The sequence below is a fragment of the Anneissia japonica genome, unplaced genomic scaffold (assembly GCF_011630105.1).
Source record: "Anneissia japonica isolate Jap-2015-1 unplaced genomic scaffold, ASM1163010v1 scaffold6030_len697274_cov183, whole genome shotgun sequence".
In the NCBI taxonomy this organism is placed as follows: Eukaryota; Metazoa; Echinodermata; class Crinoidea; order Comatulida; family Comatulidae; genus Anneissia; species Anneissia japonica.
This window is the reverse complement of record NW_022721381.1, coordinates 129,556-152,318: the sequence shown is the minus strand read 5'-3', so window position 1 is coordinate 152,318 and position 22,763 is coordinate 129,556. Positions and strand designations below refer to the sequence as shown.

The 22,763-nt window shown below is 33.1% G+C and overlaps 1 protein-coding gene across 1 annotated transcript; it reads right to left on the bottom strand.

Moving 5' to 3' along the window:
* Positions 1–7,095: 7,095 nt before the first annotated feature.
* Positions 7,096–21,728, bottom strand: LOC117111542 (probable serine/threonine-protein kinase irlF; the record flags this gene model as incomplete). Its single annotated transcript, XM_033254475.1, is given in 2 exon segments — positions 7,096–8,182; positions 21,683–21,728. Coding segments are annotated over 2 exon segments (609 nt in total). The 3' UTR covers positions 7,096–7,576.
* Between the last annotated feature and the right edge of the window lie 1,035 nt (positions 21,729–22,763).

Genomic DNA, 22,763 nt, shown 5'->3' with positions numbered 1-22,763 from the left:
ATATGTATATCAAATTTGTACAACATTATCTTTGTCAGATTTCCTCCTAAGAAATCTATTAAAATGGTCCTCTAATCCTCTAGAATGTGTGTTTGATGCCTACTAAAAAACTGATACAATATTCAACAATATTCGTACAATATTCGTAGCTTCCTGGATACTTCACCCCCTGGATCCCCGCCAGGATCCCTGGGCGGCCCTCAGCCGAAATGGCCGCTTCGCTTGTTCCCCCGAAGGGCTATCAACACTTCCGTCGCGCCTTCCCCAAAAAAATGTTCGTACCCCTCCAATTCCCCCTCCCTCTATTTAAATGTCCGAAGCATGCAAAAAAAATCATGCTCAAGTGGTTTAAAATCACCTCATTATAATAATTATCACCATATTTTGCGATCTAGCGCCCCCTCACATAATCATCAATCTCCACAACCTTCGCCCCACCCCCATTTCAAAACTTCTAGATACACTCGTAACTGAGGCGACTAAAGTAAAGTAAAGAAAGCTGCTCTTATCTATGTTATTGGGCTATATATTTTAACATTATATTATAGTCTATAATGATAATTAAAAAAAAAAAACTAATGGTGCGGTCTCGAAATCAATTATTACGCTAACTAGTCATAACGCCACCATGACGTCACAATTCCAATGAGTAAATGTGTAAATGTTATTGGGTTGATTGAAGAATGTGTCATTGATTTCACGCGACTTTCGCCATCAGATTTCCCAGCGGTACCGTTACTAGGGACGTATGACGTCATACATGTAATCATATCTGGCGGCGCTTTGGATACAGTACGATTTTGTAACAGGCCTCCAAAACACACGCGCGGTTTTGTCACAATCGTGTCAAGTGCGAGAAAAGATAACGATCTTCAAAACAACCTATTATTAGATTACACCATCCGCAATTACACTATTTTTTAGTACTTGATACGATTTCATAAAAACATAGATATTCCAATGCCAAAAGCTCAAGACTCGAAAACGTGCTGCTACCTTTATATTGCAAATTGTAAAATACCATCACTTACACACAACGAACCTATGGGGGATCCGAATCAAGGGAGCTACTAGTCTCGGTCAGGGCCCCGGAATAAAAATCACCTGTAGGGTTCACGCCGGGGATAGTTTCTATGGTTTAGTATGGCCCAAATTTAGACAACAGTAATAGGGATTGACGATCAAAGTAACGTAATTTGTGGATAGGCAAATTATTATTATTTTTGGTCCAGCGACGACCCGAGCGACGACCTCGTCGCGTGGCGTTAGACGACGGGGTTCAGGTATGACCGACGGGGGTAGGGAGGAGGAATTCCCCTGTTCCCCTGGTGCCACCACTGGTGTGATGACGTCAACATAGCAGTGGCGTATCTAGAGGTGCGCGAGGGCGCACGTTGTCGCCCCCAAAAATTACTGTCAGGTAGTTTAAAATCACCTTATTTTGCGAATTAGTGCCCATCAACTGATCATCGAGCCTCCCCCTCCACCACTTCACCTTCGCTTTCCCCCCCACCCCGACCCTATCAGCACCCAAATTTCAAGACTTCTAGATACGTCACTGGTGCATAGTATGCATTGATTGTTGTGCAGTAAATTTTTCAGTTGCTATATTCTATCATTGTTCTTAATCTTAAAATTGTATTTTGATGGTTATTATTCATGGTCGGCGGTACCGGCAGGAAATATGTAATGTCTATGCAGATTTTTGTCTGATCGGAAAGAAATGCAAGAAAAGAAAGTGTTCCCCCTCCCCATTTTGGAAAAATGTTATTAATATCATTATTATAATATCGAATTTCGTTCATGTTAATCCAAAACAATAAGAGTTATACCAAACTTAGAAGTAAAATGAAGTTATTTAATCAATGTAATTATTATTCTAAGTACTGTAGGTATTTTCTATCTGTACAATAATAATGGCGTTTGTAAATGTTAGATTAAATGAATGTATGTTATCGTATTATTTATTGTTCAGTACTATGTTACTAAATTATATTAACACTTTTTCACTTTTTATAATTTGACTGTTTTTATGATCAGTTTAGTATTGCCCATTTATTATAAAGAATTTCTGTTTATCCAGGCAAAACAGTTACTTTGTATGTTGTACCTTCAGTGATGAAAGAGTTTTCATTTCGGGTGAACGTCTGTTAATCGAATCAATGACACAATTTTTAATATATAATTTTTAATGATTTTGTATTATAAATATCGCCTAAAAAAGTAGCTTGTCGTCAGAGGGCGGGCTATAATATGGATCCCGTGCAGTACATTTTGAATTCCTAAATTTTACGTTAAGGTATTTTGTGTTCTTCAGAGTTCAGAAATTTATTTAGGTACAGATGTGGTATCTGTTGTTAGAACCATAAAATCAGTTTATTCAATTAGCTGTAAGTAAAGAAAACATCATCCTATCGTCTTGGAGAAATACATTGATTTTTAGCTGCATAGATTGTCAGGGAAAACCTATTTCCACAGCACTCGATTAATTCTACTGGGAGTCGGACCCCCAGCTTGTTGCTGAACCCCTCGGGTGCCAGCCTTGCATCAAGCCGGTGGCTAGGGCAGCAACCAGGTCCAGTATTCTCTGAATAAATGATTGGCTTCTCTCACCAACAGGGTACCTGTTCCCTCGGAGCCCACTGCCACTGCCTTAAGGCGGTGGTCTGGGGCTTCTGGTTTCTGGAGGGCTTCTGGCTTTCACCATTGAAAGGTCTTTGTGAATTAAATTTAAAATCATAACCTGAAGTAATATATCAGGTCTTTGTTGTTGGCAGTGCAATGGAAGTTGGAGGGTTTAAATAAAATTTTGTGTTGTCCTTGGCTACAGCAATCTCTGCAACAGGCTCCTACTCACAATGTGTAGGAGGTCTGACTATATCCAGAATTGAGACTCTCCATAGAGTTGGGCTTAATATAGCAGGAATAGAATTTTCCACAGGGAATGAAGTTCCAATAGATTGCACATTGTGGATAGTCACGAAATATAGATCAAATAAACGTAAACAACCACACTATGATGAGCACTGCCTGGCAATGGGCGAATAATCTACAACTCTCCTCGCACTTTTTAGAACATGCATTACATATTGAAATTAATGTCCACAAGATGAGGTTTTTGTTTATTGGAGTTTTTAATCAATCTTAACAATAACAAGTACATTGAACAGCCAACTAGATAGCTTAGCTTGGTCCATGATGGAATGACAATCACAGCTGATTAATATCAATAATAAAAATAATAGTAATAATAAATAAATCATTACATTAGAGAAAAAGAATGCAATTGGAGAAATTCATTAAAAAAAAATATCCTTAGAATTTTCTCCCAGGTACCAACATCATTTCCTCCCAGGTACAAATATAATTTTTCCCAGGTACCAACAATATTTTCCCCAGGTAGCAATATATTTTCCCAGGTACCAACATTATTGTATTACAGGTACCAACATCATTTACTCTCAGGTACCTTACACTTTTGCAAGTAGAAACCTTTTAATTTCTGAATATGACCAAAACTGATTATCATATAGTGAAAATCAGTGATGTACCCCTTGCACAGAAAAGTGGACTAGTAGACCCCCTCTATCAGGTCTTTCAAATTAATTTTAACAAAACTGGTTAGGGAAAAGTAAATGGGAATTTGGTCATGCTTGCTAATTTATTACGCACACAGTGAGCAAGTTTTAATTAACATAAAAATATTGAATCATGTGTGCGATTAGTAGGTATTTTGAGCAAAGACGCATTTTCAATTAAACATGTGCTGCACTGTGCAGGTATTACTGTGCAATACAACATTTTGTGACATAAGTGCATATGCACTGCATATCCTTTATACTGTTATACCAAATGTTACATTATTATTCACCCACTATTACTGAAATTATCCAGAACCAACAGCTAAGCATATTTTGCAATAAATTGCCTCAAAAATATAATACGAACCCTGTAACTGATTGCAAAAAAATTCTATTAGAAAAGCCGTAACATTATTATGATATACACTTCTATGAATTTCAGAAGAATTAAACAGTCTCAACCTGGTAAAATATAGGCTGCGGTCTAAACAGGGTTATTAAACCGGTGAACATTCATCATGGCTCATTAGTTAATTTCAATCCAATAATGGAAGGGATAAAGAAATTATATAAAATTCATTTGTTTATGATCAGAACAAAACGGTATATATTTAAGAGAGGTCAGGTAACAGTAGTACACCTACGTTGGCATGTGACATGTAATCAGGGACGGAATCACTCATCTGTGTCCATCCTGTGATCTCTGCGCAATGTAAGCTCAAGTCAGTCCATGTTATACATTTTAGACAAGAACTTAACGTTCTCGCATGCATAGACGACTCTACGTGTTGCCATTACATTTGAAATCTTGCTGCCAAATCGTGATCGAAAGCTCTCTGATATGATCAACCTCTGTTTAGCTTATCAATTTTTCTTTGACAAAAAACTGTTGTTATGCCCATAGTTATGATGTCATGATGTGATGTCATCATGACCATATTTAGGCATGTCACTTGGATAGTCTTGAGAGGACTTACAGTGCAAACCAAAATGGTCAGTAAACATAATAAACTGACAGCTAAACATTACAAGCTACAGAAAACCAGCTTCCAATTAATAGCAGGCCATATAAGTGTACATGATTAGTCAAAGAACTGGGTCAATTAAGAATAAATGGAGCATTATAGTCATATTTTATCATAATAATTACTCTTCGTATATATTTTGGCCTACAACACAATTGCATTCTAAAAATAGATTTCCGATGTCTTTATAAGCAGTGGACACGGAAGCTTATTCGCTGGTGATAATTGTGATTAAGTATATTTTAATAAGACCTGTATATAGTCATCATCTGAGAAAAGTATTTATATCAATTTGTAGAGGTAGTCGGATATTCTAAGCTTCTAATGAATGCTTGTCTACCGTATTTAAATGTGGAACAACCTTTAAAATCCTCTAATAAAAGATAAGTACAAATTGAGGAGACCTCAAATAATAATGATGATACCAATAATTAATAATTTAAAAAAATACCCAATTTGATTAGATACACCAATATACAATTTATTATCTCAATAGATATCATTGCAACATTTGTTTCCTTGCCAATTTTTTAAATATTTATATTCTTGAAATAACTAAAGTAGACTTTTTTTTGGCATATGTAAGGCTTAATTTAAGGAGCAGCCTAATATTTCTCACTATATTCTGCCGATGCCAAGTTTTTACCTTGAAACAAAATTCTTTCATTGTTCATTACATCAATATTTCAAATGTGTTATTGATTTATTTTTTAAATTCTTATTTATAGCCAAATAAAAAAAAACAAAAAAACTTGTTTTTTATCATCCTTCATAAAAAAAAAACTATGGAGGACATGAAACATGTTTTGTTAAAAAAATTAAATTTGGCTTAAAAATCTGCTTGTGTCTCAATGTTTTGTACTATACACATATAAATCCCAAAATTTGCATTCAGTCAAATACTCAAACAGAAATTCGCTTCAGTAGTATCATACCGCCTTATACAAACCTACAGGTCAGTTTTAAACATTAGCTTTCAAAGAAAAATACAGAGGGGGTAAGAATGCTGCATGTACTTACTAAGAAATATGAATGATTAAAAATAAGATTAACTGTTTAGATTAATTAACTCCATTTTCCAAATTAACATAGCTTGAGATTATAAGTGATGTTGTGATTATTATTGGATACTGTGGTACTTAATTCTCTAACAAGAAATTCTTAACTACGGTACTTATATACTGTATACTACTTAAACGTCCAGTAACAACTACCTATAGGTTTTCTTAATGAAACATTTAATGGCCTAAGTAAATAAAATATTTCTGGCTTTCATTATGAATAACCACTTTTGTGACCACCCACCACAAAAAGAGCCGTCCCACCAGCAAGATACACCACCAGCGAGGTGGACAACCAGCGAGATGCACCACCTACGAGGTGGACAACCAGCGAGATGCACCACTAGCGAAATGCACCACCAGCTAGGTGCACCACCTGCGAGGTACACAACCAGCGAGGTACATAACCAGCGAGGCACACCACCAGCGAGGTACACTACCAGCGAGATGCACCACCGGTGCATTCTGTGGTGGATGGTCACATATAACCATGCAACTTGCAAGTGCTAATCATGAAGATTTTAATGTGATAACTTTGTGCTGATATATGCGGTTCTAAGTACTGCACGCACATAGCACATTAAAAGATTATTTGTAAATCACAATATCATATTTATCCATGTTAGTAATGGAGGTAATATTAGTTTTTAAATAAGATTGCAAATGCATTGTCATTAACTCAACAATTTAATATTTCACAATACATTTTATTGGAGGGAATCTGTTATATTATATTTTAAGCAGTACTGCAATAGATAATTTTGTGCAATATTATTCCATTTCTTATCTAAGGGATTTTCACAATAGTCTGGATTAGTCTGGATAAAATAAATATTCCAAATGCACTAAGATCAGAGGTGCTAACAATGGGATATTATCGGAAATTGAATACAGGTAATACCTATACCGACAAACTTTTCAAATTCCATTAAGGGTGTATATAGTGTAGATTGTTGGAGAAAAAAAACATTGACTATTCTGTCTTGAACATGAGGGATACCTAAATCTCTTATGCGAAGTGCACATGGTTATTCCATTTTCTAAATCAAGAGTGTTCTAAATTAACACTAGGATTGTGGGATTGAGAAAAATCTTTGAAATTGTTTTAATTTTAAGCATAGAAGGTAATTTGGTTAATGTTATTAACATTTATTTGATCACGATTAAAAACTTATCAGCTCATTTTAATATATAAAAATAACGATTGCATTAGAAAGGCAAAATATATAAAGATTTTGAGAAAAAAAAAAAAAAAAACCAAAATTAAAAAAAATTCCACGTTCTTAACCTTTGGGTTAAATGGCAGTTTGGTTCGTTGTGACTCTCTAACCTCATTATTCAGCAAAACCTTGAAATAAATTTATACAACTCTACAATATCTTATTTTATAATTATTCTACTTAGGGCAAATTATCTTCCATCTAATTACGTGATATTCTTTCCCATAAAAAGTGCAAAATGGTAATATAAACCGATGTATTTTTAATATTTACTGCATTTCTGTAAATTTTTTGTTAATAACTGCCACAGTCCGCCGCATATTTTCTCCCTGTAATTTAAATAGAAACGTTTGAAATGCATAAAGCTAAATGCAAAAAGTCCTAAGCAGTAGCAGATCATCATAGAAGACAAAAATTCTTGTCAGATAACAAGGAAAAGCTGGCATTATTCTTTGCATCTGAAGGAGCATAGATGCATATAGAAGCAATGTTTATAAATCTATGTCAGTTAGTCTCCTACGGTTGTTACCTTCCCACAAGAAAAGCATTTAATTGAAAATATATCGCCTCACAGATGCTTATTAAGGGCATCATTCCCCATCCCTTTATCGTATTGTTCGGGGTAATGTCTATGGGTTTAGCAAAAAGAGAGCACCATTGCCTGTAGATTGATATATTCTTTTCAAAGTTCATGGTTTGTGGGCTTGCTGAGTCTGTTGTTGCGTTACTTGTTGGTAATGCATCTGGTCTTGTCGCTGTTGGAGCTGATTGGATGACGATGCATCCTGCCTAAGATTACTTGTTCCCTGCGCAACTTGGAAACCGGCTGAATCTTGCCTCGGAACTGACTGGTACTGGTTGTACGTAGGTTGATCGGGCGTGATCTGCGGTAATTGGTTCTGCTGTTGCGGTATTTGCGGATTCATTGGATATGGCGTTTGCATCTGCTTTGATAGTTGCTGGGTTTGCTGGGTCACCAATGACGTGTGCATTGCACCTTGTTGTAGGCCCATCTGTGATTGATGGATTGTTGTTGACTGCTGTACAATCTGTTTTGATGCTTGGTTTGAGACCTCTGTGTACTGTTGCTGCTGTTCTGATCTCGCTGGACTATGATGTTTCACTTGTGTTGATGTCGCATGCGTGTGTTGGTGGACCTGTGTCTGTTGTGTTTGCCTTAGTGCATTATTTTCTCTCTTTAATTTGTTATTTTCTTCAGTGAGTAGTTTGATTTTCTCTTTCAATTCTAACATTTCTTCACGGACAGCATACAATAAATGACTTTTCACCAAGTCCTGTGAAAGACAAAAACAGGAAAAGGCTTAAAACAACATGGAGGAATATGAGAAAACACAAACTAACAAATACAACAAAAGAGAACAAAACAGTAATCCAGTGACATCATCTCATTGAACATGGTCTATCCTTCACATTCAAAGTGAGTTTACAAATTGTATACAGATTGTGTTGTAGACAACATAATGATAACATAAGCAGGCAAGGGCAACATTATTCAATAGAAATGTACCATACATATCTTTAAGAAAACATAGGTCTGCTAAAAGTAATGTCTTATGCAATGAATGAGTGTAAGAACATCTATAAGATAGACTGAAACAGAAATTAAAAGACCTTCCCCCAAACCAACCGTCTCCCAAAAGCCAAGGCAAAAAACTCCAAAGAGAATGTTGGAGAAAACAAAAGGTAGATGTGGAAGACCCCCCTCCCCCACCTCCCAAAAAAAAAAGACAGATGTGGAAGATTATACACATGGAAGACCCCCTCCCCACCTCCCAAAAAAAAAAGACATTACACTATTATGATGATGCAACATATCAGAAAATTCAATTAATAATTAATAATTGAGAGAAGATGACCAAAACCACTTGCTTCAAGGATCTATTTATACATGTTCCAATTGTCTGCTTAGTGTCTCCATTAGTTAAGAGTCCTTTTCTTTTCCAGGTTATATTATGCTTAAGATCCGCATTGTTTACAAGGAAAAAACTGAGATATATGCAAACAGTTCCAAAAACTCTGGGATACCATTTTCAATTCATTTTTTTAAAATTAATTTAATTAAGATATTAACATTATATTAATATAATATATTTGCCTTTATTACACTGTATATATTTTTAATATGATTGAAGGTTTCCTACTATATATTCTATTTGGCTGATTTTAGAATGTAATTAAAATAAACTGAGATACAGTATATGCAAACATTCACAATTCCACTATTTTCGTAAATACCTTGTGATATCAATTCATTTTTAAAAATTAATTTAAATAAAATATTAACATTATATTAATTATAATATATTTGACATTACTACACTGTATATATTTTTAATATAATTGAATGTTTCCTACTTTATATTCCATGAGGCTGACTTTAGAATGTATTAAATATAGCCTACTGTACCTACTACCAGTACACTTGCTAAATTATTATTTATTCAGAATATTTGCAGAGTCATAATGCAATTATATCAAGATTTTAAAAATCTTGGCAAGACTAACCAAAATAAGTCACATTTTAATTTATCTCTTCCCAAGTATAAAGTACAAGTTTTACAATCAATCTATTTCATAATAAATACTTTGAAACGAGTCTGGATTAAACCAGTTCAATGGAAGAATGTATATTTTCACTCTGTCACAAAAGAGGAATAAAAACAAGCAGCGACATTTGCGTAATTGACTTTCCTAATTGTTAAAACTCTTACCTACAAAGAAAAACAATTAGGACATGTCATTGTGTTTATAGTCAGTAGGACGTCGCCACGGAGACAATATCAGCCCCAATTATTACACATGAATTACAATATGGAACAGATATTCAAAAGCCTATGGATAATTTGATTTATCATCAATTTAAGTCGCATATTAAAGACACACAAGTCTAGACTGCGGCTAACAAGACTTCAAACTGTCCAGGACGATCTGATCAACCGTCATTTGGCTAAATGATCAGAAGAAACAAGCAACCTGCAAGATGATATCTCATCGTTATTTGCGAAATCTAATATCTGATGGTGCTAATTTTGATTAAAATTTCATGCATTTGCATGCAAAAGAGCAATTTTGATCGCTACCTATGCAGAATTATTTAGTTTTGACGTCAATATAAAATCGAATTAGGATTTACCATCAGATCTTTAAAAAAATGTACTGTAGTGGAGAAGATAAATATTTGGAAAAAAATTATTTTCTAATATAAAATTTATGCATCATTAGGCTATGTAGTATGGGCCAATGAATATTAACAACAAAAGCAATTATTATATTAGATTTATGGGAATGATGAATTCTCACCTTTAAAGTTACTGAAAAACACCCCCTAAAATAAATTTCTTATTTATTCATCAAATTAACAGCTAATATGGATATTAATATTTAACATGGCAGTAGTGTGAATGGAGATGTCAAATTAAAACAATTTGTTTTGCAATATATTTAGGCCAAGTTAAAAAAAAAAAAGTAGTTCATTTTTAAAGGCTACTCTGAAACATGTTTCCTGCTAGATTATTTTTTTATATAATTCAGAAATTTTGTAGAAATCTTCTATGCAATGATAGCCATCATGGCCAGGGTTAGTCTTAACCAATTAATTGAATTGTTTATTATATTCTTAAAACACAATGGCCTTTAAAATTCTCCAAGGGATCACTAGCAGTTTTCATTATAATTACACAACTGTGATTAGCTGTTGTGTATTCTGTTATCAAAGTATAACAGTCAGCTGTACAGTTACAATCAACCTTGACCATAAACCAATGGATTACAATTTCATCAATTAGTGATTTGCAATTTAAGCAAGGCTGCTGTTCCAGTGAAGGCCTCTTGATTCAAAACAAGCAGACAACAGTTACCTCCCTTTAAGCTGCAAAGGCCCTCAAATCCAACATAAACGATATCACCTTGCACAACAGCTTAGCTTAAAATACAAGACAGGAATAGAATTTGTTTATTCTCCTCAGGCATCAAAGGATATTTCTCAAGAAAAAAAAAAATAGACAAGAATGACTTGACAAATTTTTATCATAATTAATGCATTTTGTGTTTGTTATACATGAGAAATTGGATCAGATTGTTCATTGAACAGCAATACAAAATGATTACACACCTGATTTATTCAGCATTAGAATGCACTTAACAGTTTACTTTATTTCATCCATCCAGAAGCAATAAAATCAAATACGTTTTGCAAGAAAAAAAAAATTGCCATTATTTCTGCAAATCATCATAGAGCAACTACCAGTAAGGGAAACAGGAACTACAGTACAGCAAGGGGGCAAGGACACACACAGATCCAACAGGACACTTACCAGCTCTTTGGCACAAAACACTAGTACTGAATCCACAGGCATTTTTGATAATTGCCAACGCATCAATTTTATTAATATTTATATCACAACAGTGAAGAATAATCATCTTCATGTTAATGAGGTGCATGGAACCTCGTTGATAAAGGCAAGATGCAATAGCTTATGAGTATCTCCCGAGTTGCATCTAGACTGACGTCGAACGTTGTCAAACTATGTACTTATAAGCCTGGGGCCCTGACAAGAATTCTCCTCATTACCAGATCGGAGATGTATGTCAATTATGAAATGAAATTCCATTATCAGTCAGGGATGCATGTTGTTGAACCAGGATAGAAACTAGACTCGTGTGTTTTGGTAGTAAATTAATTATGCTCGAAGGCAACACATGGCCCCTGACCAGCTAAATTAATTACGCTAACGAATTGAATATTCGTATCACATTTAATGGGACGTACCAACATCAGCTGAGCAAGTACATGAATATTAAACAGGAACGCCAACATGTTGAGTTCATAATAATCCTAAAATTGTTAATAAAAATGTCAACATCTGAGGCTCTCTGTACTGATTTATTTTGATGCCACGCTTGCACACATTTATAAAGCATTGTGCGTGCAATTAGTATCCTTGCCCGTGACAGCTCTGCTATAAACCGTGTAATATGATATGTTTGAAATAATTGACAAACTTCTTTAAAAATTCCCGTATCAGAGAAAGCTGTTGCCATCAATCTAGTCCTGTATCAACATCACACGATGCCACAACATATACCTGCATTCTCATTGCTGTGGAGTAGTCAAATACAAACATCTGACCTTTACAGTGTATGGCACACGAGAGGTAATCTCTGCCACAATAAATATCAGGGAAATGCATTAGGGAATTTCAAGTGCTTAAAACCAAAACAGTTTTTTACACTATAGTATTACATACCTGTACTTCATTATTTATTTTGTTTACTACTAATGGTGCATGGCTTTGAAGTCGTAGAAATCATAGTCATAGAAAGTCATAGTCGTAGAAATCTGGTTCTGCGGCTAAAGTTTGTATGTTGTTTTATTTTTTAGCTGTATTTCTACTGTGGAGTTCTGACCCCCACACCAATATAAATGATTTCAAGCAATGAATAAAAGACCAATTTTATTGATATGCAAATGAGGTTATATAATCAGAACAGATATGAAATTTATTCTTCTTTTTTGACAGTCCAGAATGAGGAAGAATATTGCAAGCTACTGTAGCCCTCCCATGTTTCACCTTCGTTCACCCTGATCAGACACCCACCTCCCCCTTTTTGAGATTCCTAGATACTGTGCGCCACTGCTAATGCGTTAAATATTCATGCGTATCTTTCTTTAAAGACTTTTCATGAACAAAACTATGATATTTGCAACTGGAATCTTTGTAATGTAACAAGATATTACATGAATATCTGACAATGTATTAACTCTTGTTTCACATGAGTAGCTCACAGTTATCTCTTTCAACCATACTTCATTATTAATCTTCGAATGAAATCTAAAACCTTCAGTGTTGTTTGAGCGAAATACAATTCTTAGGAAAGGCAAACGCTGCTGCCGATGGAAATACAACTGTCCACCAACGAATCCACCTCCGCCCTGTGCTTGATGACTTGACACCAGTATCGGTGGCAGACTAAGCAAATTTTCGTTAAAACAATCCACTGTAAGCCAACGACCGTTGATGCAGCAGCATATGCTGGCTTTAGTTAGGCAATATTAAAAAAAAAATTTTTTAAATACATGCCAAGTCTTCGAATCTCCAATGGAGTACAAGGGCTTATGTAAATAGTGGCTGACTTGAGTCTGACTTTGCTGGATCTTCCAGTGTAGGATTTGATCAGGTGGAATTTATATGAACAAACGAATTGAAAGACAATTGAAAGACAAAATAATTACCCAAAGAAAACCCTAGGCCTAGCCAAAATTGAATTGTGGGCAGAAAGACGACATTTTTGTGAGTTTTGGCAAAAAAAAAAATGGTCGGGTGCTTTTTTGTAAGTAGGGAGGGGACGATCAACATTTTTTTTTTTTACATGGCCTTTGTAGGAAAACTGTGGCCAGACAAAATATATTTCAATTGTATAATAATATAAACAACCGTTAGTTTAATACCAATACCATATGTCCAATATACTTCCTTTTCAACTTTATATACCATTAGATAATTACATCATTTATACAATGAATCGAACAATCATACAATAAATAATACAATAAATATCAATTTTAAAGTGCCACACTGGTTCATTCTCGAGTTGTTTCCAATTTGTTTTCATGACTGTCCATAATTGTAAACATCAAATAAATGATTATTGATTTTGGGGTCAAACATTTGCACTTATTCCCTTACTCAGTGTTGTGTGGCAGTTGGGTGGAGCCGTAATGGCTCTATGCATTTCGCAGTTGTATTGATTTTGATTATCATTTTAATAACTCATCAAGCCGGCCTTCGGAACTTAACAAATTCATACGTCAAATACATGCGAGCGTTGAACTCTGTAAACAATCCAATTCAGTCAGTGATAATGCTTTCATATGAAATATTAATACCTAAAATTTGATATAAATATTTATATTTTTTAAAGTAACCACAAGAAAGAATATCATATTAACTGTTCTATAGCAAAAACACTAAAGTTACCCTTTAATACCAAATGGATAATGTTGAACCTCAAAAATCAAAATTGTTTGGTATTCTCACTAATAATTAATAATTATTTTAAAAATACTCTTATTTTCTAGTTACTTCTGATATTGCTTACAGTATATATTATATTTATATTGATTTGCTTTAACTTATTAAGGTAAAACAGGATTTTAAGCCTAATATAATTGTTTTTCTTCTTTCAATCCATTTTTTTCAAAATTTTGTTCATAGAAGCTTATGTTCTAAAGGCAATCTCCACTTCTGTCAACAGTAATAAACAGATTAATAATGTTAGAAAAAATGTAAAAATCATTTTGTGATGGGTAGTCATATTACACATTACTGTAATAGACCTATTACTAGCTATCAAGTGGGGCCATGGTTGGAAGTTTGCTCATCACAGCCCTGGTTAATGCCAATTCTACCACCACCACACAGAGGACAAAATAAGTGTATTTTTGTTTCTCCTGTCAAGAGCCCAGAAAATGTTTGATTAGAATACAGTATCACTATTTGCATTAGCGATAGAGATCCGTTTTATGTTGGATTATTGATGACATTTTATATTTATTAATTTCCTCGGTCAACAGCATCACATTTAAATATAAAAATAGATCAACACAAACATACTACAGAATCTTTTCCAGCTATAGGGTCAAATTTCAATTGCGTATCTAATAATAGAATTCCTTTTGTTGGTACTTGTTTTGATTGACTGAAGGCATGGACTAGTTTATGCAGAATGAGTTGGATATTTTGATATGTGCCGACACAATGGCTCCTGTGGGTAAGGGTGCATGTTATTAAATCTCTTAAATTCAGTTTTGCTGGAATTATGAAAACCATTCTATTCCTACTAAGATGATCCTGTATAATGGAAATTCGCTTTCCTTAAATTGTTGTTTCCTTTTAATTTCTTTTTATTCAATAAGAAATTCTTCAAAATAATAATCATAATGATCAGGTAGATTAACACTTATAGGATGTACTGATCAACATACAAACACCTTCCTTGTAAATTCAATTTATTCCAGTGTCGAACCCAGATTTTTTGCCAGTGGCCCAAAGGAAGGTTTTGGAATGTTCCCTTCACCTATTGCTTGGCATTTTTAGCCATTTTTAAATCTCTTGTCTAAATGATGACAAACCTGGTTATATATTTCTTTGGCTACCGTCAGGAGAGGGTGGCAGGCAAGCTTTTCGTTCCCCCCCCCCTGGAGTCCCTACTACATTAAATGAGAAGATTCATGGGCTAGACTTTTTCCAGGGGTGGATCCAGAATTTTTCAAACAGGGTCCTGAACATTTTCAGAATTGTTAAGTGAGTAACGCTTATTCCAATACCTAACATTGATATGCTTTGAAATATTAAAATTTAGTGGCAAAATAGGGAGCACGTACCCAATACTGGATCCACGCCTGTTTTCCGTTATGAAGTATGCTATTGTGTTGTTAGATTTAGGTATTTAATATTTTTTTTCAGTTAATAGTCTTTCTTCAATTATAATTCAATGATTTCTTCAAATTATTGTTTGTTTTTTTTTCGTAGCCAAGTAAGAACAATTTCATATTTTACATGTTTGATCAATGAAAATAAAGTCTAATAAGCTAATTGTGAGAAGCTCCTAGTTTAAACTCCTTCGAGATGAATTCCATAAAAACAAATTTATAGTCTATAAATTATTCATAAGAAATTCATACTTTATCACGTTCATTTCAAATTTTGTAAATGGGTTTATACTGTATTCAATTCAAATGCTAAGTAGTAACAATGCTTTGAAAGTTATACTACCTAATTATCAGACAAAAAAAGGAAAATAAAAATTATTTAATTTGGGTAAATCAATAAAATATTATTTTTACAATTAAAAAAAAATCTTTGCCAATTTAATTTAATTTTAATTTTTTTAAAATTAACTCGACTTCCCCACCACCGCACGATACGTAACATAACTAATTGCTTAAGTACTTGTTATAACTGAGTAATTCAAAGTATAGTTTAAATTTTTGATGTTTTTCCTACTTCCTTTGCTGGCAGTACTGTACAATACATCATTTAACTAAGCTAGAATACAAAGTGAAGTAAGAAATAAACAAAAACATGGCAGTATACAGGTACACCCAAGTACATCTGAAAGTGTATGCCTTGCTTCTATTGAGAAAAAAATCACCAAAACATGATTTATTATTCAATTAATATTATCTCAAAAGAATGAATCTGTTTATAAGTTGACACAAATGAAACTAATGATAAGCCTGAACCTATCACCAGCATAATTTGTAAGTAATAAAATTGTAATTTATTAAATGATCCACTGATGTGTGAACCATTATAAGTATGAGAAGAGATTTTTCTCCCATTAATACTCCTTGGGTATCCATTAAGTAATTATTTGAACTTGTCTAAAGGTTGGACTGTTATACTAGTTTCTGTTGTAATTTGTCTCATTCCACTAGCAGGCTTGTAAAAAATTGCTGATCGCTTCCACGCATATTAATCATATAGGCCTACACTCCCTTCTTGTTATTTATCTGGAAACAAAAACCAACAGCACATACAACAGCAAATTATTAAATGCCCCTGCTATCAGAATGGTATAGCTCATTTTCTGACGACTCTGTATGTACCCTCTCCACCTACAGTATCTATATTTACACCCCATCATTGTTTACATGCATTGCACTTTGCAGCATTATTGCATCGACAGCTTGATAAAAAAAAAAAAGCAAAATAAACAAAACAGATAAATCTGCTATATGACTAGGACTAGAAATATTCCTTCCAAGATAAAAACAAAATGATTCAAGATTGTAAAGTGGAGGGCTTTTGTTTGTATTATTTCTAAAGCACACTGGAATTCTTTTTCTCAAAAACTGTAAGCCTCTTAACATTATGTATGAAAAGTAAATCCATGTTACTATATCTCATGTCAATAGTAATGTATTATGTTTAATTTCCTGAATAAGAGTTCCTGAATAAGAGTTCCTGAATAAGAGTTCCTGAATAAGAGTTCCTGAATAAGAGTTCCTGAATAAGAGACCATAGTCCATCCATCTTATAGCAGGTTGTATTGTTGGAAGCAGATAAACATACAGTAAATTATCACATTTTATAAAAGACAATGCAGAATGTTAAAACCAAATAGCTACAATAAATTCTGGTATTTAAATAATGTTGGTATGTTATTCAAGTAAACTGTATTGTTAACATCCTGGTATGGTATATTCACAACAGGAAGAAGTACTGATTTGTTGATAACTATGTTAATGACATGAGCCATTGTAGCCTATCAAAGGACTTTGTTGACGTCATCTTGTCTCCACGCAAATAATGGAAGAGCGATGAACTTAGTATCTTGTGTATAGTATAGTGCATGCTTGATTGCAGGATAAGGGTCATATTACATTTCCCTCTGTACATTAAAATACAGTGACCATTTTGTTGAGAAGGCATTATCATTCAATTATCTTTCACTACCTTGAGTAACCCTACAGGTTTGTTTCCAAGCATTTAATAGTTTTTATCTGCACTAAGCAAATAAAACCTGGAAATATAATTCTATATTTTAATTGTTTACTTTAGTTATTGTTTTCAGATAAGATAAGTATTTCGGTGTAAATCACACCAAGGATATTCCGGGCTCCTTCTGGTGGTGAATTGAGCAGTACACTGGGAGACAATCCCCTACTTGTTTCCGAAGAGTGTACTGCATTCTTTAACATGCACATGGGCCATATTACACACAGGACCAACGGTTTAAACATCTCATCTAAAAGACGGTGCGCTATCGTAACTTGTATTTCAGCCCTTGATCTGAAACACACGAACAGCGATGGGAATTCAACTGGGGACCTAGAGATCTCCACTGTTCAGTGCAAACACACAGTGGCTACATTACCACCAGATTAAGCAACTGAGATTAAAATAACAATTTTTTTAATTAACTTGCATTTGTTTGTAATCAATTTTAGGATTTTTTTAGTAAAAAATCTTTAAATAGGTGAAATTAATTTACAATTTTTATTATGTTATTTTTAAAATGGGCAAATGCTACTTTATAGAGTTATAAAAAGCAAGTTTTATTTCTATTAATTTTATTATAATTTTCATATTTATTCAAATTGAATATAATTATGACAGGTTTTATAGTAGAAATTATGTATACATTATGCACTGTTGGTAGGTAAAATAGCAAAGGAAATATATAAACCAACACATGGAGTGTAATAATTCAAATTATGTGTAGGTCCTAACTAGAAAAACGGAAGCATAAATACTTGCATTTTTTCATAGTCCTACAGTATAATGGATGAATGGGTTACGGATGGCCCAAAATTAATTTTCATAGAACTTGTATGTCACTTTTTGTCTTAGTAGATTTTTATTTGCATAGTGCGTTGTATTGTCTAATTTTAGAAAAATATATTGTGTGCTATAATAAAAACCAAAGAACAGCATATAAATTTAGCTAGATATTGTACCATATATGTTGTAAAATAAAACATTCATAAAAAAAACAAAAAAAACCATAAGTATTAGATTTTGATTAAAAATGAAATTCAAAACTCAGTCAATATTCATTATCCTACGGCTTTGATGTAATGACGATGGTAATGATGTGAAGAAGTGGGGCGCAAACATTACCCATAATGCTAAGGAATTTACGGCAAGAATTACCGTACATTAGCAAATGTACAGTTTATGTTCCTGAGGGACAAGATCACTTCTAAATGCCTGGCATGGCCAAGTGAGAAGCATGTCTGAGCACTCACAAACGCAACGATTTCTGTTAACGATATCGTAATTGTTTCACAGCATTTGAAGTTAAATAAATGATAATCCCTTCCATAAGTAAGATCGTCTTGCTGCATTTTAGCACTTGACTATTAGAATTCTGGGACATGGAGTTATGAACAACAATCAAAATTAAATATTAAATAATTCATAAATTTCATGTTTTTCTATTTATTTAAACTTCACAAGTGGAGGTAGATTAATAAATTCTTCAGCTACAGTATAATTGAATAGCTCTAATAAAAGTTGCTATTACATTTTTTTGATATTTACATTTTCTTTTTTTTTAAAGTATACATTGTACCAGATTCTTGTAAGAATCTCAATATTAGTGAATGGATAAAATATGGATTTATAATTAATGATATGTTCAACAGCGATGAACCATCATATAACATAGCATCAACGAAAGCTTGCAGTAAGTTTACATCAAACTGTGTTTGGTTAGATGAAACTGTTCTACAATGATATGTTCAACATTCCTATGTTCACATTCAGAACACGTAATGATTAAGCATTGATATCTAACTGTGTTTTCGTACAAAATTATAATATTCTCATCAACCCTGTCTGACGGTTACTTCCCAAGGGTATAATAATATGTATGATCAGAATCAGGAATAAAATTGTCATACAAATTCAGAATGTAATAATTACATAACAAATGTTTTTGCATTTTTCACAAATAAACCAAATAACTGAACTAATATTATTTTAGTGTGTTTGTATCTGTCATGTGTTCTCAGGTAATTCACAAAATATTGTTTTTGTAGTTGGATTCGTTTAATACTATTATTAGGCTATCACCTTAGCTGGGCTGGAAAAGTGATGAGGGAGGGAAGCTTTTTTTTTTTGCTAAAGCCAAATATCACCCTTGGGTTGTTTGCTGGTTCATTGATATTCAAAGTAAAACATGATTGAGATAATACAAACAATATCTACTAATTTTTAAAAAATGAAAAAAAAAAAAATTTTCAGTACTATAGAACACATGCACGTGAGGGTGATAAACTAATATTTTTTTTTTATTGGGCCTTATCTTAACATTCCTTGCAATGTTTGTTCTCCATACCGATATGTTTATGTTTTAATTTGTTTGAATTAATTCAATGTTAATCTCTCGCTTAAATATATACTATAAAATGTTACTCTAGTGTAAATCAAATGTTATGCCTATCAAATTCAATTACTCTTTCAAAAGTACCACTGGGCATAATTATTCATGAAGAGGAGCATGTATAAAATTTACTCAAAGTATAAATTGTGAACATTTTCATGAACATGACATTTAGAAACACACGATTCAAACTTGAAATAAATTAGCTCAAAAGAATTAATGAGTAACTAACTGATTAAAGAAGAAGTCAAAAACGGAATTCGAAATATGAATATTATTAGGAAGCAGTGTTTGCCTGTGGCTATATTTGAATAACATGGAAAACATTAAAATTAGCTGCTTGGTTGACTCTTTTACAATGATCCTACTCAATGCTTCTCTTTGCCTCCATTACGTACTGGTACATATTCTACTATGTGTATTGTGTTTTTTTTTTTCTAGGAATTGAAAGGAATTAACTTTTTCTTTGTATTGAAAAAAGACTCAAAATGTAGGCCTATAGTATTAGTACAGTAGACTAGCTTAATTAATTCTGCATCTCTTCCCCCTTCTTAGTGTGGGTTTTCTTGAATAAATTGAATTGAATAAATAATTTTGGAAGTCTGTAGAAAATTCTAGGAAAAAAAAAATTATATCGTTATTGTTTGTTATATCGTTTTTCTATCACCTGGCTTTGGAAAATGAGCTTGTGAACATATGATGAACAAAAGAAATCTTGAAAACATTTAAATGCTCATCTCCATATTGTTTTTTTTTTTTTTTGTTTTTTTTTTTTAATTTTTTAAAGATTATATACTTTTTAAACTGTATCCCAACTTTCAAGATTTTGGGACAGCAGAGAAGGGGCAAATTTTTTTTTGTTAGGCCCTATTAAGAATAATTTAGTTAAGCATTTTATATCTTTTTATATTTCTGATTAATTTTAATTGTTTTTTGTACTAGTGTATTTCATAATATGAAGGATAGTGAGCATATCTTGTTCAGGCTTTTGCCCATTCCCTATCCAGGCAATACATGTTATTTTAATTCTGTATACTTTTGGCCAAATAAATATTATCATCATTATTGCTTAGTGTAGTAAAGGATAAGGCATTACAAGTCCCTGCAGTACAATAAAATATGTACCTGGTAGATTGTGAAAGATTTGAAATTACATTCTGATGATGTTGACGACATTATTCCTCTCCCAGGGATTGGTAAAGTTTGCATGTGATGTACAGTAGGTAGGGCTGTTGACCCGGAGATCAGGCAGACCAGGAATAAATAGTCCTAATTCAACACTGTCATCTACTGTACCAGACTTACCTCAAACACTGCAGGAACTAAACATTTCATTGCATAATCAATCATTATTTTATTATGTACAATATTAAACATAATGATGAAAGGATACACTGTTATCAAACACAATCATACATGAGACACATTTAGATAATATGAAGATATAATACAAAATAAAGAAAATTGGAAACATTATCAGCCACGAGGACACATGAGATATAGTATAGTACATTTAAAGTAGCAAGATTATTGTTTAGACACAAAGATAAAATGAGACATAATTTGGAATCAAGATAATGAGCTACACAAAAAATGTACAAAACTAAGAGGGTAGGAAGAAGAAAACATTATTGTTATGCACAAGAAATCATTACAATACTGACATGGGCAACATTGTTTCCAATGTCAGACACAAAATACAAGGAGAATCAAGTTTTATCTGACACATTTACATATGATGGAGAAACACTCATCATTGGGCACACAAGATACAATGAGATACATTTGGAGGAGAAAAAAAAGGCGGGAATAATTAATTATAGTCAGATATCAGGATATATTCGATTGGATAAACTAAATAAAATAAAATATACACTCACCATGGCCTGCTCAATCTTGTTGTCAATTTCGCCACCAGCGCCAGCACTGCAACGAATAAAAGCAACAATTACATCCCAATTGATAATTTTCTTTCCTTCTTTCATGACAGAGTTACATTTTGGAGTACGCATTGCAATACAATTTTTGTTGTTGTTATTGTTGTACGAACAAACGTAAGTTGTAGCCATCAAACGCTATACAACACACTTTTCAAAAATAGAAATAGTTTTGTTGATTAGATTCCACCAAAAATGTCTTGCTGATGTAGCACCAAAATGTTTATTGTTTTATCCACGGATCTTGTTTAGCTCAGGAGGCAAGATCCAATATAATGCGTTAGTTGGATTCAAACTTGGTGGTGTTCTCGTTCTTAGCACTGATGTCAAATTTGCGATGCTATAAATTACTTGTTATGTAATAATTAATGACAGTACACAATTTAATGAGTTGCACTAAATAAATCACACGTGTTTATTTGTGTGCTTGTGTGTACGTGATATTAAAAATACAGTCCAGTCCTGTCTATTTGCTGTCACACAAGCTAATGACCTTGCGTTTTTTTACACTGATTATGTATTAGGTCAATTTCGGGAAATTTCCCATGGTTTGATTCATTATTTTAGAAGGGAATACAAACAAGTAAATTTTAAGTAACTTCAATGTTTATTCATAGATTTTATACAAAAGAACTACAAAGATTTTATGTTATATATATATATATATATATATTATATTAACACTTAATTACCAGAATTATATATATAATTATTAATGATGTAGTGCCACACGTAATTTTATTTGTCCCCACACTCATAATGAGATAGACCACCACTTAGGTCAATAAAAGGTAAGCCTGGAAAATTCCATTAAGTTGGCGCATGCAGAAGGTAAATACAATGTCATATCACCTTGGAAGAGTTCATTGTTTGGTAGAGGGTACATAATTAAAACATAAATAAAGGAAGAAGGTACTCAATCAATATATTATTGTCCCTGTAGATTAGGAAATAGGGACAATAGTATTGTTAACCAGATACCTTATTATTAGTGAAACACTAGTACTAGTAACTGTAGAATAAT